General features: G+C 40.3%; 1 protein-coding gene across 1 annotated transcript; it reads right to left on the bottom strand.

Moving 5' to 3' along the window:
• Window positions 1-1,227: 1,227 nt before the first annotated feature.
• On the bottom strand, window positions 1,228-27,504 carry smg5 (SMG5 nonsense mediated mRNA decay factor). Its single transcript, XM_074683773.1, has 22 exons — window positions 26,991-27,504; window positions 24,581-24,679; window positions 23,393-23,516; window positions 21,202-21,358; window positions 20,354-20,443; window positions 20,108-20,197; window positions 18,143-18,221; window positions 17,931-18,056; window positions 16,258-16,326; window positions 15,665-15,891; window positions 13,525-13,662; window positions 12,233-13,156; window positions 9,091-9,260; window positions 8,929-9,004; window positions 8,617-8,792; window positions 6,354-6,512; window positions 6,080-6,139; window positions 5,819-5,978; window positions 5,536-5,626; window positions 5,364-5,438; window positions 5,123-5,261; window positions 1,228-2,656 (listed from the first exon to the last, which is right to left on the bottom strand). Exons 1-22 carry the CDS (start codon window positions 27,053-27,055, stop codon window positions 2,573-2,575), a joined length of 3,378 nt encoding a protein of 1,125 aa, XP_074539874.1. The 5' UTR covers window positions 27,056-27,504; the 3' UTR covers window positions 1,228-2,572.

The raw sequence follows: 27,504 nt of genomic DNA, 5'->3' as shown, positions 1-27,504 counted from the left end.
ACAGCAACTAAGTGCTTCAAGGTAGTTTGGGCACAGGTGCTGCCATCTAGTGCCAGAAGAACTTTTCTTTTTTTGTTCTTTTTTTGTATTTTCTTTCACTACACTGCAAAAAAAACTGAGATCTTATCTTTTTCTTTTGGTCTTTTTTTAAAATAAAAATTGTCTTTTTATACTCAATATATGCCACATTCACCTGACTAGTCCAGAAAAATGTTTTGTTTCAAGTTATTTAACAACAAAAATGAGGTCTGAATTGCTTATGATAAGTAAAAAAGCCTGGCAATGGAAAAAGAAAAATGGAAAAATTTGCTGAAAACTAGAATAATCTCTCAATACAGGCAACTTTTCTCTTGCTCCATTGGCAGATTTTAAACTTGTTTCAGGCATTTCAGACCTCATTGTCTTTAAGTAACTTAAAATAAGACATTTTCTGGACTGGTCAGGTGAATGTGGCTCTTTTTAAGTCCAAAAAGACATTTTCTACTGAAAATAAGATAAAAAATGCTTGACAAGTTTTCATTTTTTTCAGTGTAAGAACTGAGTAATTCATACCACCATTAGGAACAAGAGAGAAGAGTGAGAGATTTAGATCCAGGCTGGGCTCGGAGCACGAGGCGTCTTTCACAGGCAGAGTGTAGTCGGCAAGGGGTGTAGACCTGGATGAGGGACTCCAGGTAGGAAGGAGCAGTTTTTCACTGCAAAAATCTGAAATATTATCAAATGTTTTTGTCTTATTTTCAGTAAAAATGTTTTTTTTAGACTTAACATGAGCCACATTCACCTTACCAGCCCAGAAAAATGTCGTATTTCAAGTTATTTAAAGACAAAAACGAGGTCTGAATTGCCTGAAAAAAATGTACTTGTATTGAGACATTACTCTAATCTTGACAAGCACATTTCTCTAACCCCACTGGCAGATTTGTTTACGTGTTGCAGGCAGTTGAGACCTCATTTTTTGTCTTTAAATAGCTTGAAATAAGACATTTTTCTGGACTGGTAAGCTGAAAGTGGCTCATTTTAAGTCTAAAGACATTTTTACTGAAAACTAAAGAAAAAGCACTTGATTAGATTTTATTTTTTGGCAGTGCTGTTATTGTTTTGTAAACCAGGAGATCAGCTTTTAATTCAGAATCACAAACGCATTCATTTCAAGATGTCAGCTGTAAGAGCTGATGAGTTTCAGTTTCAACTTAAGTAGCAAAACCACTGGAGGCAGCAGTTATCATCTTAGTTTCTCTTTATTGTTCAATGCATGGCCACACACGTATACTGGTTTTCTTTTGCACTGTGCATGATGGGACAGTCACTATGGAGATGAAGTGTAGATGGGGTACATTTAAGGAGTTTACAGGAGTCCAAACTAAACCCACAATCCTCTGGGAGAGTCAGATCCCCCTCCTCTTCTGAGCCTCACTGATGAGTAGCTACAACACGAGGCTAATAAGCTGCTACCTCCCTCCTCCGTCTAACATGACACCTTGTTAAATAAATTCTGGATTATAAGTTTTTCAAACTTTCAGAACCAGAGGACCTGTTAAAGTGGATCAACACACAACAACAAACCCTTTTCCTTTCCCTTAAACATTCTTGCATATGTCATTCAGTTTCAGCTTACAAAAAGCAAAATAAACGTCATTTGGGTACAAAAATAAAATCCAAATTAAAACCTTTAACAGGGAAACACAGCTTGTGTTTTTCTTCTTTTCTCGTACAGAGAGCACAATACGTAAGTCACTGATCACAAAAAATACACCGCAAATGAAAAAAAAAAAACCTACTGAAATCAAAATAAAAAAAAGCCACAGAGGAAAGAAACCAATCCTGAAGAAGAGAGCTCGTCTTCCTCAACCTTTCCTGGAGGTTTTTTGAGCTGCTGTGAGACGCCTGGTTTTTGTTTTTAAGGCGGGAAGCCTCAGGTGTCAGGTGGACAGAGTGTGTCGTCTCTATCTCTAAGTTGTCGTCATACACCCTTGACTTCCTAAAAACGCAGCCATGAGCACACTCACACACTCTCAACCCTGTTTCTTAAATACATACTGAGAGGGAAGGGGAGGAGGGAACAAAAACCTCAGCTCTAAATATCTAAATGGATTCGTCTGAGCGTGAATGTGTTTATGTCTGTGTGCGGTTTCTCTCTCGACACGTAGGTACTCGTTTGCTAACATGTACAGTGTATTCCTGGTTAGGATGTGAACCAGGGGCACTTAAAAACTTGTGTGGAGCGTTCCCTCACCGTTTCCTCACCCCGACCACTAGGGGTCACTCTTTATGTTTAGGATTGGGAGTGGGAGGTGGGGAGATCTGCTGTTTCTTTTAGCGCCGCTGCTCGCTCGCATTTCTCTATTCCTTTTTTTTTTCACTCCACTGGTTTATCTTTTCCACCCCTCTACGCTATAACTCCTTCCTTCCTTCCTTCCTTCCTTCCTTCCTTCGATTCAGCTTCCTTTTGAGTTGTTTTTGCCTTTAGAGACGCAGATACACACAGAGCAAAAGAGTGGGAGAGAGAGAGGGAGCGAGTGTTGTGATCGATCAGCTGTTTCGCAGCACTGACAGCTGCCCCCCCGTCCAACTCTCAGCCAATCTCCTTCCACTGCCGGTAGAACTCCACGATGTTCTTCAGCTCCATGCCCGCCGAGCCTGCCGCCTGGATCGCCGTCTGGAAGGAGAGGAGAGGAAACAGACAGAGCTTTATGAAATATGTTTCAACTTCATGAAAATCTGCTTGAAGCTTGAACCACTCAACAGAAAATTCAGTTTGCAAAGTTAGAGAGCAGTGATACAGCGCTGTAAAGCTGGGCATACACTGTGCGACTGTCGAATCGTTTTGAGCCGATTCGCCACTTGTGCGACTATTCTTTGGATCAGGCCATATGTCCAGGTATTATCAGGCTACGTCATCATAAAAATACACACATCTTCACCGCAGAAGCAGCGTTTAGTAGAGCTGGAGGTAAACGATTATTTTCAAAACGATTAATCTGGCGATTATTTTTCGATTAATCGATTAATCGACTAATCTAACGATTAATTGGACGATTAGTCTAACGATTATTTTTCCGTTGTTCAATTGTTTCAAAACCATAATGTATCCCAAATAAATTCCAAAACAATCTCTCTTTCATAACAGAGCTAATTAAACAACACTGTTTTGCACAGAAAAATGCAAAATATAGAATAAAATTATAAAAAATAAAAAGGCCAATCTGTTTACTCTTACAGTCCAATAGAGCTGCAACCAACAAATATTTTTAAAGTCGACTAATCTATCAATTATTTTTAAGATTAGTTGATTAATCACGGTTGTTTTGTGTTTCACCTAATTTGACCTTTAAGATGTGCAGACCTTTATAATTCAACCTGTGTGTTGCTTTTTCACTGCATTTACGACAAGATAGGTTCTCACCTCTGATTGGTCAGCCGTGTGTCATGTTTGTTTGTCTTTATTTCAGTCATGATGACATGAAAAAATATAAGTACAATACAAAAAACAAAATAAATCTTAAACTGAATGAAGCAAGTAACAAGAAAATTAAGTTGTAGTACGCAGTGTTGAACAGACCGCTTATTAGTGACTTTGGGCTTGTTTTCTAATGTTTATTTGCTTATTGGGGCTTTGCTCTCTGTATGATCCCGCCTGACTCTCTCCCAGCTCTCCATAACAACGTGTTAAGTTTAGTTTCTCTACATGGGCCACTTCTACTTTGCTCATGCGCACTCCACCCCTCCTCCTCCTCGCTGAGTGTTACCAGTGCGGCGTGAGTTTGAGAGTGAGAGCTCCATTGGATAAATGTAGTTAGGGGAGTACGGCACTAGTTTGTGACTCAAATCCTATAAACTTTTTAGAACGGAGAGTGAAAGAGACTCTCTAAATCACGTTATCAGGTGCTAAACACCGGGAGCTGTCAGACTGTCCAAGCCGGAGATGCAGAGCCTCCGTCAGAAGCAGCGTTTAGCTCCATTCATTCAGACAAGTTAGCGTTTTTGAAACACAAAATTTGACCTGTTATCAGCATCAAAATGTATGGTTGTTCTGTGGTCAGTTTTTAAAAACAAAAATATACAACAAAGGCAACGTCTATCAAGTTTTGACCGTCACAGAGCAATCAGTGTTTTGGAGTTAATAGCAACGGTGAAAGAAAGCGACAGTTCTCCAAGTTCTCCTACAAATGCCCTAAGGAAGATCCTCCTTAGAGACTGAAGGAGCATCTAAAGGAGCAGCTCTATGTGCTGATAGGTAACGTTAGATGGGATGAACTTTGGGATGAATGAAGCTCTTTCTATCCAGTTTTTACTTCATATGCGTAATTTTACGTGTTGATTGAGGCTTGTGATGTGTGGTAACTTTTTAGAACAGTGAACCAGGTCTAATTAGTAAAATATGAGCGAAATTTAACATAGTCGATGTATAATAACCTTTTTATAACAGAGAAATGTCCTGTTTGTCCTGTAAATGTGTAAGTGTATCACACAGCACGTAAAATAGCTCATATATTTATTTTGCGATGTTAGAACAGTGAACCAAGTCTTCTTTTTACTGTGTGAGTATGATTTGAGGTTTTTACTGTGTGATATCCTTTGTAAATCAATGCACCGAGCCTTCTTTGTACTGTACAGTGAGCGTACTCAGCTGAATCTCTTTTTCCTTTACTTTCACTTTTGGTTTGTCCTGTGACGAGGAGCAGCGACCCTCAGGTGGTGTGTGTGTGTGTGTGTGTGGAGAGTGCTGTGTTGATGCTGGAGGCTCTGGTGATGTAGTCAGCGACCTTTTTTATTTACAAAATAAGAGACGATGCTCATAAATGTTAATGTACGTATGTTTAATAATATTTAAACTCCAAGTTCATCCTGTAAAATCTGTTTCAGATGTTTGATTGCTGTTTTTTTCCTTTGCTAAACCTCTACGTTCAAACATCATTTTAAGCTATATTACTCTTATATAACATGCAGTGAATTGGAAATAACTCCAAATACTGAAAGTTCAAAGTACTCCAGGACAAAAATGGGCCCAAGCACTGACTTACAGGATGTTTTTTGACCGTGTTATTGTCCAAACAAATTGGTCCACGCAGGCAATTTGAGGCTCGGGTGTTAGAGAGTTAAACAAATGAAGTGAGCGTCTCACCTTCATCGCAGCAGACTGAGTGCAAAGCTCCTCCACTTGATGGCCGGTGAGGATGGTCACCATCCCGGCTGTGTCTTCGTCTCCGTTGCTCTGGGAGACTGTCAGCTGACGGCAGCTGTCCACCATCTTATACAAATGCCTAAAAAAGCATAAAAAGGACCAAACAAGTCAAAACAGGAAGTGAAAAATGCTGAATGAGTCCACTCGTAAGCAAATTTAAGGTCAGTGGGGGAAAAGTTACCAGGCTTCGATGTCCTGACGTTTCAGTTTATCTCTTTCAAAACTGCGACCGGACTCCTTCTGGCAGCGAATGTACCTGCAGGAGGATGACAAAGACGTGATGAAGTAAAATAAATCCACATCTGTTTGAAAGAGTGCAACATGGTTGCTGAACATAGAATAAAAACACCCACCTGTTGCCTTTACGAAATTCAGACTCCAGGAAGCGAATCCCGTCCCTCGCACCGGCATTTTCTTTCTTTAACCTGTCAAGTCCATCAATCACTAAAACACACATTAAGGCCGCATTAATCACAGAACAAAGGGTCGTGTCAGGCTCAAATCAGCAATCAACTCTAAACCAAGGCAGTGGCTTGAAACAAGCTGAAATGTAAGTTTCAAATATCAAAATATACCATAATAACCCCTTTGAGTTTGATGTAATCGCTGAAAAAATGTCCCCAATGTCCCACTGACCTGTCCGTGGGATGATGATGATGAAGCAGCCGCTGCCGGCCAGTTGCCTGATGAGGTTCAGATGCTGACAGAGAGCAGCTGTGTCTGGCACCAGGTAGGGAGACATGGAGGACTGGGCCTTGGGCTGCTGAAGGCTGCCCTCTAGCTGTGACACCTCCAACTGCACAGAGGAGACAGAAAAAGAGACATAAACAAATAAATGTGAGGAAAAAAATAATGTCAGAAACACTTATAATGTTTTTATAATGACACGTCACAAACCTGAAGTCGCAGCTGAGCCATGTCCCTCATTAAGCGATTTCTACGAGCCTCTTCTTCAGCCTGCACGGGTCAAAATAAAAAACAAGAAGCTCACCATCAACAGAGGAAAACATTATTCTCATTCCTGTTTGTTCATCTCGTCGTCTTCCACTCTGCACATTTATTTGGGTCAGCAGTTACACAACATCTGAGTGGCCCACAGTTCAAATAATGAGTCTCCATTGAGCCCAGACCCCCCTGCTGTTCGTAAGCTCATTCTTCAGATGTCGCTCACCATTCGGAACTGGGCCTTGGCCTGCTGCACCAGATTGTCCTGTTCGGACTGGCTGATGCTGGTGAAGATGCCCGCCTCGGGGTTGAAGTGCAGCACGTTGCCTTGGAGATTTGTCAGGAAGTGGCCAAAACTGCGGATGCAGCACACTCGCACCACACACTGGAGGAAAAGGATGAGAAATAAAAGGTTCATGCTTTTGTATTTTGCTCCTTATAAAATTCTTTATCTGTCTTTAAATTTAGAGAGGAATGAAAACAAGAATGCTTGAAAAAATGTTAAAAAAATAGCCAAATATTTGCTACAGCTTTTTTTTTTAAAATCTCATCAGTTTATAAACTTTAACAAACCTAATGAATGTGGATTTTTCCAATGTTAAGAAAGACAGTCAAGTCTGGACATTGAAGACACTGAAAACTGAGACTGTAGCTTTTAAAAGACTTAAAATAAGCCAAGAAAAAAAAGTACAAATCGCTGCTTTTTGTTGTTGTTTTCATGTTTTTATGATTTTTACATGCCTGACAAAAAAGTACTTTTTGATTCGACAGATAGTAGGGATGCACCAGTAAAATTTTGGCCGATACCGATATCAATATTGTTGTTATGGTCGATAACAGATATTTATGATATAGGTGAAAAAAAAACCACAATCTGAGATGATGTGATGATGTGTCGAGGTAGTGAGCAGCGCAACTGTGAGAGAAGACGACCATGGAGAGGATCAAAGGATGGAGCGCCTGGAATTAATGTGATCAAAAAAGTATGTTTTGTCTCTTTTATGGATCAAAAACAGGAAGAGAGATATAAAAAAGAGGATCCACTCTTCTTAGGTAGTTTTGGTGTCTACATAGTCATAAAAAAAGGATCATTCAAGATGCTCTGAAAATGGCTGGCAGCTAATGAGTAAATATCGGCCGATGATGATATTGATACAGATATATATCGTGCATCCTGAACAGATTAGGGATAGGCATCGAAAACCGATTCCAGTTGAGAATCGATAAGAAATGTTTCAATCCATCAACATCGTTAGCCTTTTTGCTTAACAATTCCCTTATCAATTCTTTACATTGTGCCAGAGCTGTCAGGCCTTATGTCGACTAGTTTGCTGCAGCTATCTTAGCTTAGCAGTTAGATAATGTTCCCCAAGAAAACTCTGATTCAGGAGTTTTAGCTTGAAGTTTTACTGAAGAACTGACTTCATAAAGAAATGTACATTACTCTCTCTCAGGAGATTCATATTCAGTACATTAGAAATGGTATAAATCACCTAATTTACCAAAATAACAAAATAGCCCAAGCTTTATGCTAACGTATATTGGAAACTGCATTGATATGCTAGCAGTTAGCATACATCAGTATAACTTCAGCTTCAGAATAGAATTTCAACTTTCATCACAGAAACATATCACATCAACTCTTTGTAAAAAAAAAATACTGAGAACTTCAAATGTCAAAAGCTAACAGGCAACTGAAAGGCTCATGGCTGACTTCATAACTACGGGAAGGTTCCAAACAACTTAAACTATTGCTATAACCACTCTGAGACACTAGATGGCCTACTTGAATAATTGATATATCACAATACAGTACATCTACGTCACATTGTATGCATTTTTTACCTGTTTCTGTATAATTATGCCCAGAAATATTCAGACTCAGGGACCAATAACATTTTATTTACTTGCAGTATAAACTCAATTAAATGTTGCTGACACAGAAAACCTGTAAAGCTACTTTTTGTACCAAGAAAATTTACAACAGGAATTGATAAGGGAATCGGTATTGACAAAATCTTATCATTTCCCATCCCATAACAGATAGTTTCTTTGTATTATCTGATTATCTGATTGTTGCTGAAGAGGTTGATGAACTACTTCAGTAAACTGATGAATCTACATTTGTTTTATCTATAAAACAAAAATGCACATTTCCTTGGATCCTAAAATGATTATATCACACAGTCTGTTTTTTTAAAGACACAGCCCAAAACACTGAAATATTTAGCTCACTATTAAATAACTCAAACAAAAGCAGTTTAAAGGATCAACCTGAAAGAAATGGGGCTAATTTCACCAAATCTGCTTTTAGTTCTTTCTAACATTGGCACCAGTCGGGCTACGCTTTGCTCTGTGAAGTGAGCAGAGCAGGATTGGATTCTTGGATTGTAAATAATAACTGTAACATAGGAAAGTATTTTACATGCATGCAAAAAAAGACACATCTAGTTATAATTCATGTTTTGGCTCTGGTAGTTTGTGTGTACCTCCTGTAGGGAGCTGAGGGAGGGGTTGCGGCGGTTGAAATCCAGGCGGCGGTGAGCTACGTTGAGAGCAGGCAGGTGTCGCAGGGCCAAATCCTCAGGCAGCAGCAGACTCTGCACCAAACCAGGCTGCTCACACTCATTAATGAGCTCTGTCACCTCCGTGTTCAGACCCAGGTCTGCAGCCACAAATAAACAAATACATTAATGTGCTGTAGAGTGGAAATCTTAAGGGACAGCTAATGTTCAGAGAGAGATCTGACAAAAAGAGACCGAGTAGAAATGTTAGTGTCTTGCAGTCCATCAGTAACTCACCAGCCTCGAGCATCTTGCTGCCATCTGGGAGCAGGTTGAGCAGCACAGACAGCCGGTTCCACAAGCTCTGAGAGCTCTGCAGACAGGAAAAGTTTCAGTCACTAAACTCCTTCAAAAAACGATGGTTTCCAGAGAAAAGCAGCACAGTTTTGTTCGCCTCACCTGTGCACACATGAGAATGATGTCTGTGTTCGTCCTCAGCCAATCAATGAAGACCTTCACCACCTGGATCAGGCCCTGATTGGTCAGAATCTCCAGCTTTTCTAGGAGGGTTTTCTCACTGTGAACAGACGGGGTGCTGTGCTGGCTGCCTTCACAGTCTGAGTCCAGGTCTAGAGGAGGAAATGTGACAAAACAAGACAGAATGGTTTAAAATAACTAGATATTGTAAATAGTTTTAACATCGTATCTAAAGCTTGGGCTCACAGAGCTTATAGGGAGTCAGACCCCTCAGCAGCTGGACATACTGGAGGTTTACATTTCCTTTTAAGGAAACGTAAGCTTGTGCTATGCACTGTTTACATTTGGCCATGAGCCCTCAGAGCCATAAATCACAGATCCTATACACTCACATGTGCTTTAATGCAACACACATTTGTACTTGGGCTTCATCCAGTATGTGTGTGCTTCTGCAAAGGATACAGATCATTAACACTAAAGACGGGTGTTTTAAGTTAATGATGTGAACAAAGAGAGAAATAAAGAGTGCTTGAGTTGTTGTTTATATCTGTGCTCATAGTTTACTATCAGACTTCACCCTACACTAAACTAAATTTGAGCAAAACACATTCTTGTGCTTTCAGAAAGGATGAGTGCTCAGTGAAGAAACCCAGCCCTCTCTTGCCTCAGCTGATAAGTCACCTCAAACTCAAAGCCTGAAGACGGATGAGCAGCAAAAGCCATAATATCTCTGGGGTTATCAAGTGGGAACCTCCTGTCAGTAGTGTTTTGTTAAGTTAGGCCCAGGACACCTCTGTGAGGCTGAACAGATTGATCAGGCGTCTCACCGTCCATTATATCCACCAGCAGATGACCTTAGTTAACCCTAACTAGTCAGTATTGCTATGTTCACCTTTTGACCTTGCAAAAAGAGGAAGAGTCTGTACAGAGAAGTTAAAAGAGTACAGGGAAGGCAGAGAAATAGGCATGTGGAGAGACATTTTCTGTTTTGTTTTTTTTTGTCCCTTACTTGTTAAATTTCTCCTCATTCAGATCCACTGACTCGTCCTAACTGCCTCATCGGACATTCCTTAAACTGTCTTTCGCAAATGTTGTCCATGTACTCCTAATTCCTCTATTACTGAGAAAGTTATTGTTCTACAAACCCTCACTTTACTCACTTTTCCGCGCTAGTTTAAAGAAAAGTTCCTTCTTTTAGTGAAGCTGTGTAAGGAACTCATCAAAAGTCTGTGTGTATAATAAAACTAATATAATAATGAGCTGAAGCTGCAGATAATTTTTGCACTGTTGCACTGATTTTGTCTGCTCAGTTCAGGTTGAGTGGTCCCATGTTTGGTCCCTGTTTTAAGTTAAACTTAAGCAGCAGTCTGTAAGGTAGATGTATCTGACTCATTACGGCACATTCACCAATCACAGAAGTAAACCATTTTATCCAATTTGGGTTAAACTACTGTACAGTTGTACTTCTCACATTTTCCCTGTGAACAGAGTTTATGTTTATGGACTGTCAATTATTAAATTGGCCAAATTTACCCTGGTTGTGGGTAATATTGTGGGGGTTTTTTACGGGAAAAACATCATTCAGCTTCCAAGTAGAATTTATCTTTGGGATGTTTTTCTTTTGCTTGAAAGCAATTGTCATGAATAAATATACAGTTTCAAGTATATATTTTTTTCATTTTGCACAAGAAATGAATATTTTATAATAAATGTGATAAGAGTACGCACCATGATACAATATGCTACTTCTAATACAGAAGAGAGTTGATAATCTCTGCAATTATGTACACAGAAAAAACATCAGTATTGATATCTGCTAAATGAGATGTTAAAGGGGCTGTGAGGAGTTTGAAAGTGATCTTGAAAAAGTCTCCTTTCTAGATATATTCCTGGTCGTAATCCACACTTTTAGATGAGATTATCAGCGCCAATTTTGCTGGTTACAGGTTATTTTAAAATGCTACTTCTTAGCTTCCAGGTCGGGTCATCCAGGACCGGATGGATCCATGGTACGTCTAGGTCTCTATGACAACACCACGCCAGCTGATGAAGTTTAGTAGTGAGAAGAGAGATCTGAGTTTTTTCTCTGCTGAAAACAATTTCTGATTAATTTTGTAGTGATGGTGGACACAGGAGCCTAACTGAGGACAGAAGAGCAGAGGAAAGCTAAACAGGAGAGAGATAGAGCCTGAGCTAAAGGCTTACACAGGGGCTAAACTGTTAGTGCTAATGATCATTCCAACCCACAGTCAGCAGTTATTCTGCAGTGGTCTGTTCAAACTTGAGAGTCTATCAATAAAATGAAGAGTGAGGTTACGTTAGCTCTGATTGGTAGATGACTGGCAGGACAAAACCAGGATTTACTAACATTAAACATTACAGACTTGTCCTAGAGCACCAGACTGCCAGCTGTGCTGAATAAAGACAGCTACTCAACTACAAACTGACAGTGTTTACTTGTTGTCACATTAGCCTACATACAAGCACCGGGCTGCCGATGTTGCCAACATTTAACCGGGTTGATGTCATGTTTTAAACCATATCACTACGTAACTGTACTGATAAGTCCCTTACCTCGGCGTGTTGTATCCAGTAAAAAGTTGACTTGAACAAAGAAGCTTTGTTTCTATCTGATCTCCATTTAATTCCAAAACAAACACACACCTCGCTAAAAGTAATTTATGACAGTGGGCGAAGACCCTGGGCCAGAAGGTGACGAGGGAGTGCAATTAAAACAGATCCTCCCTATAGCATCTTTAGATATCTGCATACCAGATATCGGCAAAAAATCCAACACTGTGCATCCCTACTACAAATGCCTGTCAAGTCAACAACTTAATCAAGCTGATGTGAAGAAACTCTAACCCAAACACTAAAGTAGATGTATGCACACGCTCTAGTTTGAAATTGCCAGCACCAAACATAAACACACAGTTCAATAAACCCTGTGATTCATGGTGAACCTCACCTCACACCTGCAGATTGCTGTGTGAGGCCCAGCCCTCCCAAGACTATGGAAGGATGCTCATGGATAATGAGGGAATAAGTTTCTATGGTTTTCAAAGATGCAGGGAATTACTTGGGGAAAAAAATATATCTGTAGCAGAGAGGTATGAGGCATTACCGTTTTCATTAGTTCCGTTGGGAGTACCAGGGTTCATGTCACAGGGTGAGTCGCTGGGGGGAGGAGGTGTCTCTTGGGAAGGGGGAGCTGAGGAGTCAGTCGGAGTGGGAATCCCGGAGGATGAAGAGGAGGCTTGGGGCCTCAGGAGCATGTTACTGAAGGTTGGAGCCAGGCGGAAACATCGCTTCGCCTGGAAGAGCTGTGAGGACATGGCCTGCAGGTTGCTGCTGATGCTGGAGTCACTGGGCATGAGCGGACCGTTGGAGGTCGGGGGTGTGTCACCATCCCGCTCCCCTCCCTCCTCCTTAGGTTGGTCTTCCTCCTCATCTTCCTCCTGATGCTCTCTAGCCTGCCCCTCGGTGTTGTCTGAGTTTTCCGCGTCCTCCATGTCTTCCAGGTCCGATCGGGACTCCTGGCTGTTCATGTCAGAGTCGGTTTCTACGTCAAACGCCGTCCCTCCTTCCTCCTCCTCTTCTTCCTCTGAGCCACTCCCCCAGCTGCCCTCCTCAACCAGGGGGTCTCTTTTTGTCTGCTTCCTGACAGACGGAGGGTTGGGTGGGATTCCAGTGGTGCTGCCACCTGTTGACTCAGTGTGACCCCTCCTCTCATCATCCTCATCGTCGTCCTCTTCGCTCTCGAAGCCTTCGCTTAGGTCGCTCTCGTCCTCTCCCCGATCGTCCTTACGGGCACAGCGGCGTCGGCGGAGTCTGGACAGGCGGGTGTACTTCTTCTTCTGTCTCTGCTTGTCTTCTTCCAGTTTGCGTTGTTCCTCCACACTGATCTGCTTTTTAACGCCGACTCTTTCGCAGCCATCTTCATCCCTCTCCTCCTCATCGTCTTCTTGCTCTAGGGAGCCGTTCTGCAGAGGTTTCTGCTCAGACCGATCTGTCGATGGAGCCGTCAGATCCTTTGTCTCCAGGTCATCTAGAAAGAGACCAACATTTAACCACACTTTAAGTTTTCATTAAACTGATTTCAAACCACAATGCTGCCAGCTAGAGCATTCATGAAGGAGCACATATTTATTTGTTTAAAACTTCAAACTATTTTTGACTTAAAGCTGCAGTTCTCCCTAAAGACTATTATTTTCAAACCACAAAGAGAAGTTTCAACTTTAATCTCACAGGATGTTGCTGATGAGGATGAAATGGGATTTCTGCATCGATCGATGAGCCAGATCCTGGCTGGGAAATTTCCCCTTTTGTGCTGACTTGTGCGTATTTTCTCTTTTATGTCTGAGCTAACGAGCTGTAAGCATTTCTGTCCCACAGATGAGGAGCGTCCTCTCCTACCTGCACCGTCGGTGTGAAGTGGAGGCACCTGGCTCTCTGCTTCCTCCAGCTCTGCCTGCAGCCGGATGTTGACGTGGTTCACCAGATGAGAGAAGAGCGCCAGAGTGAAAGCGATGGATGCACTGTACTGCTTTGATCCTACCAACACAAAACCACATGAGTTTAGAGTCAACCGTAACAACAAACACATTTAAATCCTCACAACAAGTCCTCAAAAATTCACTGCTCCTCACAGCACTTTACATTGTGAAAGGTCATCTCACACCAAAGACCACGACCACAGAACAGCCACTCCATTACATCATCAAATACATTTTTCTGTGTATGAAAAGCGTCAGGAACCACCCAAATAAATTCAGTACATAACTTTATTTTTCCAATGAAACAATCATGAAAAACAGGATCTACTATATTAAGTCTACTCTTAACCCATTATTCTACATCTTTAAAGGAATATTTTTGAGCAATGACAGAAAAATCTGAAGGTTGCCCGTCATTTTGACAGATCAGAAAACCCAAGAGCGATCCAGTCCATCACTTTTATTGTCACACACAACCATTCATTTATCACATACAGCACCTGCAGTTGACCCCCCGTCCAGTTGATGGCGAGTGTACATAATTAATTAGGTATTGTGTTGTCATGTTGTTGCCACGGGTTGTTGCTGACGATGTGCTTAAGATCTATGGAGTTGATGCATCGGGGTGCATCTATGACCACTATGACTCTTAGACCGCATGCTCCAGGATTTCCACCCAATGAAGCGGGTTCTGGCAGGATCAGGAAACCCGTCTTTCTAAAGCCGCATTTCCAAGCAGACCGGTTCGGTACGGCGCACATTTTGTGGCGTTTCCACTTATCCCAGGACAGATCCCCAAATAACCACTTTTTGGGACCCTTTCGTATGGGTGCCAGACTGAACCGATCCGCTCTCTGAAGGTGGAGCTACAACACTGCAGACCGTTGATTGGTCACAAGAATCATCTCTTACCGCTGTATTTCTCCTGGCGGCACACAGACTTCTCTGAAACAAAGCTTGATTGTTCTTTGTATCAAAGAGCTACATGCCAATCACAGAGAGGACGAAATGATGCAAGTCTTCAATCTATGCGTTTTTCTTCTTCGTTGGCTTTATTAGCGGGGTAAACTGTGTCACGCTGCTACGGCATCACGCTATTGTTTACAGCTGCAGCTTTCAGCATCCGGCTTACATGCCGCCTACCGCGAGAGGGCACAGTTTGCTGTGGAAACGCAAATGGGATCAGGCTTAACTGTACCAAACCATGCCAAACCGTACTGAACCGAACCAGCCTACTTGGTGGAAACGCGGCTCAAGAGTCGTGCCGACTGTTCATGACTTCACTGGGGGAAATCTCCCCAAGACACTTTTAAAACGCTAACTGAAGTAGCAATGGTCATTCCAGTCTGTAGTGTAGCAGCAGAGCCTGGCTTCAGCCGCCATAAAATGAAAACAGACGCGAGACGTCAGCCGTCTGAGGCAAAGACACGTAACCTGATGCTGATCTCTTCCTCCACTCTATCGCTTGATAACCCTCAATTACGCCAAAAAAAAGCATCCATTTTAAATCCACACAACGTTTGAGCTCAGGTAAACCGAAACACAAAAAAGGTGTCAAAAAACTTTACTTGAAATTTATCGTGAAAAGAGTTTTTTCTGTGCGAAAAAAGTGCGTTCTGCCTGCTAGGAGAACAATTTTTTTTTACTTTACAGAGCTGCAGGCAGCAGGGTCAGTGTCTTTATTCATATTTTCTATTATTTTTCTATTATTTTATCTATCTGCCCAATAAGCAATATAATTGCAAACCATTGTGACCAATGTTACAAGTTGCATTTGCCTTTGTGATGGCATGCTAAAATATACAATTTATAACCAATAGGTCTTATCATTGATTTTTTTAATTGACGGATCATTGTTCATTATGACAGAATTTTGTGACCCTGTCTGTCAAAATGACCGACAATTAAAATATCTATCTAGTTCAAAGCAGGAAAACACTTCTCCAATTATTTAAAAAGAAGGACAGAAAAGGTAAAATGTGAGCATGTGAATCCACAGAGCAAGCACAGCACCGATCATGGCATTCTTCCCCAAAACTGATGATCAAACCATCACTGACCTCCCCTCTTCAGGCTGTGCACCACCATCAGACACGTCACCACCATCTTGAAGATGAGCGTGTCGGGCAGCACCGGGCAGGAGCTGTCTGAGTGCTGTGGCTCGTCTTCTTCTTCGCTGGGGGAGTGGTGAGCGCCGCCATGTGTCGGCGGCGGTAGGTAAAACAGCACCAGGTTGAAGTCCTCGAGCACCGACTGACAGAGTGACGTCAGCTCCGTCTCCATTAAACTGCAAACAGAGAAGAGATGTGAGAAGAGGAAATGATGAAAATAAAGGAAGTGCTTTAAATGATACGACTCTGTCAATGAATAATCCAGAGATAACACGGTGGCTGTTTGTTGGATAACGCAGGGTCACCAGGTTTATGGAGCTCTGGGTTAATGCTTTCTGTATTTACCTTTTAGTGTCTTTGTATCCGCTAAGGGTACATTTTACAGTTAGTTACAGCAAAACATTTAAACCCTATCTGCTCCTATCTGCTGAATCAATCAAAGTCCAAATAACTGAGGTACAGCTTAAACACACCAATAAAAGAGTCAAAGATTAAAAAAGTACATTGAAGCCAGTTTTCTTTGGTTGTCTGCAAATATTTACCTGTTCTTGGGCTGCAGCAGACTCTGAAGGTACATGAAGCTGACCAGGAGACGCTTGATGTCTTTTGATCTGCAGCAAAAAAAAAGGAAGGAAGAAGAAAAGAAAAGCAGAAACCATTACCAAATGATCAAGATTTATTATTTGACCTAGATCCCAAATCTCTCTAAAAAAAAAAAAAAACTATTAAAATCTGTTTTTGTGTTACATACGCACAGTCTTAACAAACAAGCCCAATCAAAACTTTAACCAACTTCCTAATAGACACAAAAAGGATCAATAACTGAACTATTTCCCAGCTTACCTTTCTCGTAAAAGTTTGTATACCTTTACTTTTTGTGTGCATAAATGTTATTTCATTCCCACTGATTCATACTGCAGCAATCTTACCTCCTCCACAGGGATCATCAATTATCTGATCCCATCTGCAGGAGGATGTTTTTCAATCTCATCGCTGCCACAGGTGCTGTTGTGACTTAAATGGGTGGTAAGCAACTCGGTAATTGTATGATCGAAGATAAGATTATGGATTGTAATTAGATTGTAAAAAAAAAAGTTTGCATTTTTAAGTTTTTTTTTTTTAACCAGGCAAGCAAATAAAAAGGGTTAATAATGCCAAAAATGCACAGAGCACTCTATTATCTCTTCTGAAAATGTGCAGAAAATTGACTGAACGCATGAGTGAGCAGGTTTAAAACCACATATAACCAAAATTCTGTTTTCAGATCATCCTTAAAGATGCTATGGAGATCGAATTAAAACAAATTTTCTTTGTTCAAGTCAACTTTTTAATGGATGCAACGCGCTGAGGCAAGGTATTTTTCAGTATAGTTACGTAGCGCTACGGTTTGAAACGTGACATCAAGCAAACGTTGTAGTAGCTGGCTATATGTAGTGCTATCGGCAGCCTGGTGCTCAGACGTATCTATAGGCTAACGTGACAACAAGTAAACACTGTCAGTTTGTATGTACGTCAGTGGCTGTTTATATTTAGAGCAGCTAGCAGCCTGGTGCTTTAAGACATGTCTGTAATGTGTAATGTTAGTGAATCCTGGTTATGTCCTGCCAATCATCTACCAATCAGAGCTAACGTAACCTCACTCTTCATTTTATTGATAGACTCTCAAGTTTGAACTGACCACTGCAGAATAACTGCTGACTGTGGGTTGGAATCAACATTATCACAAACAGTTTAGCCACTGTGTTATAGAGCGATACAGCCCGAGCTAAAGGCTACTTAGCATTTAGCTCGGGCTGAATCAATCTCCTGTTTATCTTTCCTCTGCTCTTCTGTCCTTTTTCTGTCTGACAGTTAGGCTCCAGTGTCCACCATCACTACAAAATTAATCACAGAACTAATAATATAATATAAATTAATACTGAGCCGAGAAAAACCCAGATCTCTGTGTTTTATCTCTTCTCACTACTAAACCTCGTCAGATGGTTTGGTGTTGTCATAGAAACCTAGATGTGCCGTAAATCAATCCAGTTCTGTTAGACCCAAACTGGAAGCTAAGAAGTAGCAATTTAAAATTAAATCAAAATAACCTGTAACCAGCAATATTGGCGCTGATAATCTCATTTTAAAGTGAGGATTATGATCAGGCAAATACCTAGAAGAGAGACTTTTTCAACATCACTTTCAAACTCCTCACAGCCCCTTTAATCCACCTCACCTTTGTCGAGATGGAGACAACTTCTTCATCTCCTGCTTTTTCACTTGGTGGTACATCTTGGCAGCTTTGTCAAACAGGCGCTTCAGGTTGCCGTAGGCGCCCTCAAAGGGGGCGTCTGATTGGATACTGGAACAGATTGAACATCTTTTAAGCCTCTGCATATCTTAACGTACACTTTTAAACCATACAACTTGCACACAAACAATCCTTACCAGCGTAGGTAGTAGTAGGTTGCTTCAACGTTGTAGAACTTGCTCCCTGCCAGCGTGCCCAGCTGGTTAAAAGGCATTCCTGTAACACAGGTTGATAGAGACATTGGTGAATAACACATGAACTTTCATTTTTGGAGTTTCGGAAGAGGGACTGAGTGCTAAATATGAAAAGTAGTGTGTATGCATCCCAATGAGCTGCCCTGCTGTCGCCAAAATTTTAGACACGAAAGATCAGCTTATCTTCTGTTGTAATGCTTTTAACAAATCAAGCACACTGTAGGGATGCAAACATGCATCACATGGCGGTTAAATTGATACAAATGTGTGAAAGATTCAAACAGATGTGTACAATGATTTCAATCAGCTGAGAGAAAAAATAAATCGTGATGCCCTTGCCAAACAGCAGAGTAGGAATGGGTACCGAACTAGGTACTTTTATAGGTACTGACCAAATTCTGTCAAAAGTACCGGGTACCGATTCACGTAAAATCAAAAGGTGCCATGTTTAGGTACCTAAACACATCCTTGTGACTGTGAGGGAGAGGAAGAGTAGGTGATTTTCCATGCTGGACATGAACACAGCATTGCAAGATTACATATTGACAAATAAATGTTAAGTTGAAAAAAATGTATATTTTATTACTAAACAAATTGTTATTCTTTACCACATAAATACAAAAAAGTACCGAAAAATGGTACCGTTGAGTACCGGTACCAATTGTTTCAAGTGTGAATACCCATCCCTACAGCAGAGAACTGGTTTTCCTTAATCATTCAGTTATTTTGATGTGAGATTTGTTTTAAAAAATGTTTTTAATTTATTTTTGTTTTTCAAAATAAAATATAATTTCACTTGCACTTTTTTTTACCTAGGAATGGGTACCGAGAAAACATATTTTGTAGTACTTTTATGGGTACTGACCGAGTTCTGTCAAAAGTACAGAGTATTGATTCATGTACAACCAAAAGGTACCTAAATGCATCCTTGTGACTGTGAGCATTGCAAGGCTATATATTGAAAAATAAATATGCTAAGTTGAATTTTTTTTATATTCTATTATGAAACAAATTGATATTTTTTACCACATAAACACAAAAAAGTACCAAAAATTGGTACCGTTGAGTAGCCGTACTGATTGCCAGGTACCAGGCATCGGTACCGTATTGTATTAGATGTGACAGGTACGCATCCCTATTTTTACCTCAGAGAATTAAAAAGTAAATTCTCTTAATTTTTAAAAAAATAAGAGACAATATATTTTGTAGTTTTGCACATTTGAAAATATATGTGTGTGTTTTAAATTTTGCATTCGCTGCATGGTTTGTGTTTTGCAGTTACAGAAATAATTTAAAGAATCTTCTCAGACATTTTGTCTGAAAGCTCAAAAAATCGTAATAAAATCACATCGTTAAGCCAGTTTTGGAAATTGTATTGAATCATGAGTGTATTGTTATATCCCTAGCACACAGATAAACAAATATAAACTTAGAAGTCTACAAATATGTTACCTCATCTGTTTATTCTGAGCAAAACCAATCAAAGCATCAACTAGTCTAGAAGTAATTCTCTTGATTATCAGACGGAGCTCCTGGTTCCTCGTGAAAGACAAGAAATGTCTTCACAAAGCACACACACAGACATAAGAATGTATTTCTTAGAAAGCTCAAGAGATTCTGACCAAACTGCTTTTTCCTGCTGTTTCAAGTTTTTATGCAACACTGAGATACCTCTGTGTGGCCACGCCCACATAAGTCATCACAGCACAAATCATTGCAATACTAAATCAATGCAAAGGAACTACGTTATTTTAGATCAAGGATCAGGGTTCAAAGGAACTTTCCTGTTGGAGCTATTTCAGATCAGTCAAGCTACTGTTTTTATCCTGATCCACAACAAAGCCTCAGCCTTATTGAGCGTTTATGTCAAGTATGAAAACACGTGTGTCTCATGTTGCCTTCACTCACCTATGTGCGGCATGACGGACAGGGCTTGATGGTAAAACCGTTCTGCCAGCTGCTCAGCCTCCACGCCAGCGAGCTCATTCTGATAACGGGCTGCAGACCAGAGACAAAAAGAGATAACAAAGAAGTATTTAAAATCTACTTCTACAAACTTTTTTCATTGCTCAATTAAAGACACACACAGTCTCACACCTCTAAGAGCTGCTGTGAGCGATGGAATAACTGTTTAATCTGTTATTATGTTGTTACCTAGATCTCCAAGGTAGACCAGACAGCGATGACAGGCCATCTGCGCCCACTCCATCTCCTTCGGGGTGGCTGACACCGGTTTCTTTCGACCTGAGGGAAACAATCACACAATGATCTACTCATTTCAAGGATTTAGCTCAGGCACTTGAGCCAAAATGTCTCAGAATTATGCAACAGGAGGGAGACATTTTAAAGCCCAGAGAGATCAAAGTTGGAGACCACACACAGACATTTTCTGATTTCCTGTTCAAAGGGTTTTTGTTTTAGGTGGTGGAAAACTTGTCCAGGGAGTGATAGAGTTTCTCAGAGTCCAAGTCTACTCCTGGGATAAAGCCCAGTTTACAGTCTGATAACATCTCTATCGCTATAGTACACCACAGAGCTCAAGTCAAGCCAGTTTCAGGCAGAGGATAAGTACAGGCTTCACACCACATCATACTTTGGTGACCTTGCACCTGTCAATTTGTCTTTGCTGACGATAGGCTGACTTGGCATTTCTCCACCTATTTGTCAGGTCTACGTGGTTCGCAGGAACACTGAAATCTGAGCGGACTAAATTAAGACAAGGGACACTTTAACGCCCCCAAGGATCACAGTGTTAATCAGGAGAGTGATTGTACAGAAGCAGCTGTAAATGAGGTCAATCTGACCAGTGGAAACAGTCAGTGAAGTTTTAAAACCCTTATAATAACTTACATAAGAGGATTAATTCCCAATTTAATGAGACATTGTCACACTCCTGTGTTTCTCTTTCTGGCTTTTAAAACATCTCCCCTTCAAAGAGAGATCAAATTTTTCAAACAGAATGACAACAAACTAGGCAGGCAGCTGGTTTTTGTTTTGCTGACCGATGAGAGGGTCCGTGACGTGCGTCCAGTCGATGCAGTCCTGCAGCTCCAGCTGATAATGCGACTGGATGTAGAGCAGCAGGTGCTGGTAGAAACCCACTCCTGCAATCAGGTGTGTGCGGTAGGCACACTCCAGAGCACTGCGGCTGTGAATGTGCTGCACGGAGGGAGGAGAAATGTTAGAAATGCACCAAGAGGAAAAGAAATACAAACACAGCAAAGTAGAGGCTGAAAAGAGGAGGAAAGATGTTAGAAATGTGCAAGTTTAAATACTAAACGTTTGCTCCGTCGGACAAGAAGGAAACACAAGATATTGGAACAACCAAGAGCTAATAACTTCACTGTCCTGCTGAGATTTTCAAATTTCCTGTGCTGGTCAGAGATGTTTTTCTTTTTGTCTGCTAAAATCCATGTGATTACAGAGTTTGGGTTTCAAGGAGATGCAGCAGCACACCATCATGAAGGGAAAGGGTGAACTGTGGTTATAACCCTGACTAAACTAAGCATCAACATCAAGGAAATACAATGTTTTCAATATTACTTCAGCAACAGTTTCAGAAAACAAATATGAGTAAGTAAGTAAGTAAAATTAAATCAAAATCAAAAAAAAGGAAAGCAAGAAGTCAGATTATAACTTCACTAAACCATTTTGAGTTCAGATCAGTGGAAGTATCAGATGTGTCCCACAGGTCGAGGTTCTGCTTCATGTTTTTTCACCCAAAACTTGTGAAAAATTCAAAGCTGATTGAAAAATCATGCTGAAATTAATTATGAAGCCTCTTAATGAGCCTACAAAAATCAAAACCAGGTCAAAAGCATAAGAGCTAATCATTTTCACACAGTCATTATTTATGCCTGCTGATCACTTTGCTGAGGGGTAGGTGTCAGACAGAGTCTTTAACAGCGAGCTGTCAAAACTGTGTTTCTAACACGTTCAAGATTCTCTGAGTGAAACACCTGAATGATAAAGAACAAGAGATTAAATACACTATATACAAACTTATACTAGGGGTGCACCAGTCACAATTTTCTGTCTGATCACTAATCACCAATCTTTAAAAAGCCTGACCTGCCAATACCGATTTTTACTTTTTATTTACTACAACTGACAGCATATATCTTCAGTGTTCCGATCTTGTTTTTAGGGATGCACGATATTGGATTTTTGCCGATATCCGATATGCCGATATATCTAAACCCCTTTTGGCTGATACCGATACCGATAATCACAAGTTTGTTTGTTTTTTTCACTGCAAAGAAAGCTAAGTCTATCCTGTACTGGCATTTATATGTTACTCTAATTGTGACGGTCTTATTTGGTTAAGAAACACACATAAAACAAGACAAAAAACATTTGATTTTACCATAAACAAGAAATGTATTATTTTTTCAAACTCGAGACATTCAGTATTGAAATACAGAAGAATAATTTCTTTAGATCACATGAACTTTAAATGTACAATGCATTTTCAAACATAACCAAGTTCCATTTGATTATTTTAGAGCTACTGTAACAACCTGGTGACAGACACAGAGCTCTGCAGTGCAAATAAATGAAGTGCTACATTTTATTTAAGGAGCTTATTTTCAGATGGAAAATAATGATAATCCTAACTGAATAGCACCTTATCGGCTGTGTCTATCGGCAGAAATTTTCACATCTGCTGATACCGATAAACATGTTTTTAAGCTTTTATCAGCCGATACCGATATTGTGCCGATAATATCGTGCATCCCTACTTATTTTATTGAAAATCATTGCACAATACCTGTGAAACAATAAAATCTTTACGTTTTAACTTAAAAAAACCAAAAAAGTGTCCTGAGTCTTAGGTCTCAGAGCAAAAAGCGACAATGGCTGGCTGACAGACCTCCCCACCAATCTATCGGTGCATGTCTAACTTATATGTATACACATACTAGTTTCTTACAAAAATGAACAAAACTTTTAACATTTTAAGTCTCTAGTTGGTCCAACAGCAGAGCTGTATGACATTTTTATGGGCTCAGCTTCCCCTCGGACCACCCATGCATGACAACTCCTGGTTCCCTATGAGGAGCGCTATGATCCAGTGATCACAAATTATAAAATGTCATGACAGAATTGACCTTTGTTAGAGCCAGGATGTAAAGCCAGGGCAGATAAATTTAAAAAGGATTTTTTTTCCACAGCAGTAGCAGCTTCGTTTACCTTCTTGTTGGTCTTGATAACCTGGATGACCTCATAGTAAACCTTCCTCCAGAGCAGCTCCTCGGCCTTACGACCGTAGTCCACGGGGTGGAGGAACATCAGCTTCACACAGAGCTCCCTCAGCCTGGAGACACACAAATCAAAACAGTCACAATCAAGCATGATTTCAGACAAGAAGTACTTGGGTCACCGGTTTGACAAGCAGACCAATGAGTCAACCATAGTTTCATCATTTTAAAATATGATGCATTAAAGCAGCAGCATAGGATCCTGCTTGTAGAAGACAAACACAAGTAAAATGTGTCTTCCGTCCTTCTGTGACTTACATGGGCAGTGTGAAGTGACTCAGTCGTCAGAGATGTTCACTGAAATATTGTGAAATCTCAGTGCCCACTCTTGTGTGTGTGGCCGAAGGCAAGATTATGTTAATACCGAGAGGCAAGTACACGCAGTATTTGTCATTCTCTTCGCTTTGAAGAGATTCTTTGCTGCTTGGCTCTGTCATTCTCTAACGCATGAGAGGATGGTATAATTCTCAAGAAAAGAGGACGACTGATTTGTACTGAGGTGAAAACTTATCCCATTTGCATTTTAATATTTAGGATTATTACTTAAATTCAATACATCAAACATTAATATTATTGTTTTTCTAATTATCTTTCAATCTGAATGTCACAGTTGTAATTCAATCATCAGCAAAGCTCTGTAGTCTATATATAAAATGTGAAAACAGCAACAAATTATTTGGAGGTGAAAGTTTCAACAATCTTCCAAGTCACTAGTACAAACTCGAGAGACATATTCTTAAAATAAAATATGTAACTTTGCAGCCCTGACAACAAAAAGCCTCACCACTCAATTACAAAACATGCTGGATGACAAACCACCCAAACACTCACAGTGCAGAGATACTATCTCTCTGTCTGAACAGACATGCAGTCAGGCCTCTTTCCAAAATTTGCTCACACTTCCTCTTTCTTTTTTAAATTCTCACTTTCAGTTCATTAAATCCAGGTTGAAAATAACAACTGCAGACATGTTCAGTCTTAAAGTCTCACACTAGGTTTGTGTATCTCTCTGTATCTTCCACTAACTTGACTTTCTTGATGCCCGGGTCTGAAAAGAAATACTCTGAGGCGTTACACTCCCGTCTACTTTCACACACACTGCTGAGGCAGGTGGACATACTTGTTGCGAAGGCTGATGTTCTCTGGCTTGAAGACCTCTCTGTAGGATGATTTGCTGCCGATGATGACATCCAGCTTGTGCACAGACTCCACCACAGCCCTGAGCAGCAATGGAGAAACATTAGCATAATGACAACATGAATGCTATGACCTAAACTGATACTTTAAAACCGCTCCACAATCAGAGTCAGTACATCTTCTAAAATTCATGTCACATACACCAAGCCTTGTTATTATTACAAAACCCAAGTTTGGTATTATCTTTTGTATAACATTTTGAAAACATACAATCAATGTCAGCATGCAATTTAATACAAGATATATGTCTTGATTGATTAAATACATTTGTATTTCTAGGCCTGTCACGATAATCAATAAATCTATTAACGGAAATAAAAATAAATAATAAATAAATAAAAACGTCCTCGGTGAATTTGCCAGCCTCGATAAACTGACACGTGCATGTATGTTTGTTTTCCTCCTGTCTTTCGACCAAAGAGGCTGAATGAGAAGATGGCTCACTACGTCTATCTTTCCTAACATCGTGGTGCATAGGTTCTATAGCGGATTTATAGCGGAGTGAGCATCTGTCAAAAATGCGATCTTTGGGGTGAAGACGGGGCTGCTCGCACGCGCACACGGAGAGAGCTGAAGCGAGCGTCCTGAGGGGTAAGGAGGAAACACACGCTAATATGAGTGATGGCACGAAAGATACGGTTCTTAAGCCGCCTGCCACAGTCCCAGTGTGGGAATATTTTGTTTTTTATCAGAATGAACAAAGTGTGGGCTCATGAACACCAACGAGCTGATATGTCGCATTTGTTTGAAAACAGTGGCGACGAAGAAGAAGAAGAAGGGGAGGTGCAGTGGGGCCTTGTTCTTTGACAATCCGCTCTTACTGAGGCTTTTGGTCTGCAAAGTAAATAGAAATAAAAGCACCAAATAGTGGGCGCTTAAAGACAGCTACATTGCCAAAGAAATGCAGCCCTTCAATATGGTTGAAAGCCAGAAATGTTAAAAGTGTTTGACAGACAGTACGGATTGACTGGGAAAAAGTACATGTGTCATACAATTCAGGAACTGTATAAACTCCCTTTTATTTAGGCTATAGTTTTTATTGTTGTTTTTTATTTTTTCCGAGTTTCGTTTTTTCGTTAGAGACAGGATCTATGTTTTAATGATTTTGATTATCATTAATTATTTTCACTGACGTGTATTTTTTTCTAAAAGAGAGTCCATTTCATTTTCATTGTATTGTATTTCATTTGTATTTTGTTTGTTAAATTTATTGTATTTTTTTGTTTAATTTATTTCATTTAAAAGATCCTGACCTTTTAGTTACAGTAAAATACTCTTAAGAAATTAAACTTTCTTGCTTTTGATATGGTGTACTCACTTTATTATCCCATTTATCATAATTACATCAGTGAAATAATGGAAAAAAAATCAAAATAATATTGACAATAATATCATTTATCAGCAATAATATTTTGGAAAATTATCGTCTAGCAAAATTTGTTATCGTGACAGGCCTATGTATTTCATAAAATGTGACACCCTTACTCTTTGTTTCACCAAAATATTGATGATTTAAAGAGAAGATACCTCAAATTACACTATGCTGGTTGTACAGCAAACAAATCACACTGTAAATAATGTGATAAGTAAATAACAGAGCAACTCTGTGAAGAGTTGTCATTTTATGATCACTATGAAACATGTAGCTGCTTGTTAAACAAATGTTAATCATGTTGCATTGGAATGTTTTTGGCTTCCAACTTTTGGTCTCCACCCACTAATGTATGCATATAGAGTTGTTTGTAGCCTGCTATTTTGAATTATATTTAATAGAGAGCACAGAATAAAAAATAAGTATTTTTTAAGTAACTTATTTCATATTTCATTGTGTTTACTTTATCAAGACAGTGGCTACATGTGGCTAGCTTGTTGATAACAGTTTACTGTGTTTACAGAAATCTGTCATTTCTCAAGACGAGAAATCCACTGAAAACTAACCAAAACCAACGTTATTTCTTTAATGACATGCCTTTAAAAGCACATGGTCACACCTTGTGGAGTAAATGTTTCCAAAGACAACGTTTTCAAGTTTTGGTTTTCACTCATTCATGAACTGGAGACCTCAATTTCTGTTTCAATTCTCTCAAAAAGAGGCGGTAATGGTGAAAGGCAGCTTTAATCACGATTTTACACCGAGTCATTACAAGCTGCAGTTAATAAAGTCGAGTCAGTCTTACACATAGGAATACTAATGAGTGTGTGTATAATTTCTGCTCTTGTTGTCGTGACAGGTGTCAGATTTTTGGACGAGGAGCAGCGTTTCTTGTTAGCAAACATTGATTGGCTAGCGCTAAGTTAGCAGCTAACAACGCTAAACGGCCTCACCAACTTACCTGTAAAGCCGCTTTATGAGAAGGACTTTCGCCTCTGGCTCGCTGTCCTGCCCCGGTCCACTCATATTAGCTAGAATCCCGTTTATTGATCACACGCTCAGCCTCCTGGACACACAGTTGTCACAGCTACTCGGGTTCGATACCCCGGCAGTGACAACCGTGTTGATAGCCAGCTAGCGCTAACAATGCTAGCTTTCCCTCCTTTCCTTCCGAGTGTCTTTCGTTTCTTGTGTCCTTTGGCAAGACCCCCTCTACCCATCCGTTCTGAAAACAGGGTTGGAGGGGGTGCCGGGTTATTCCTGCGGTTCCTGGTCAGCTGAAACGCTCTAAAATGCTTCTTGTTTTGTTCCCTGTTCCAGCCATTGCTACGAAGGCGGCCATTATTCCTATCAGGCAGTGACCGCCTGAGTATCGCGAGATTACGGGACGTACTCTCACGCTTTCAATCAGGGGTTGCCATGTAGATGTACATATCCCCCATTTTTCAAAAACCTTCATTACTTATACTTCATTC

The sequence above is a fragment of the Halichoeres trimaculatus genome, unplaced genomic scaffold (genome assembly GCF_033239565.1).
Source record: "Halichoeres trimaculatus isolate MK-OKI-2021-1 unplaced genomic scaffold, fHalTri1.1 fHalTri1_scaffold_12, whole genome shotgun sequence".
Classification (NCBI taxonomy): Eukaryota; Metazoa; Chordata; class Actinopteri; order Labriformes; family Labridae; genus Halichoeres; species Halichoeres trimaculatus.
Note: the sequence above shows the minus strand (reverse complement) of the source record. Positions and strands in the feature narration are given on the sequence as shown.

Coding starts and splice junctions, on each gene's coding strand:
- smg5 (XM_074683773.1), bottom strand. CDS start 27,055: ATGAGTGGACCGGGGCAGGACAGCGAGCCAGAGGCGAAAGTCCTTCTC. Junction 23,517..24,580: donor AACATCAGCCTTCGCAACAA/GTATGTCCACCT, acceptor GTGTGTCTCCAG/GCTGAGGGAGCTCTGTGTGA. Junction 18,222..20,107: donor GTCCGTCATGCCGCACATAG/GTGAGTGAAGGC, acceptor CCTGTGTTACAG/GAATGCCTTTTAACCAGCTG.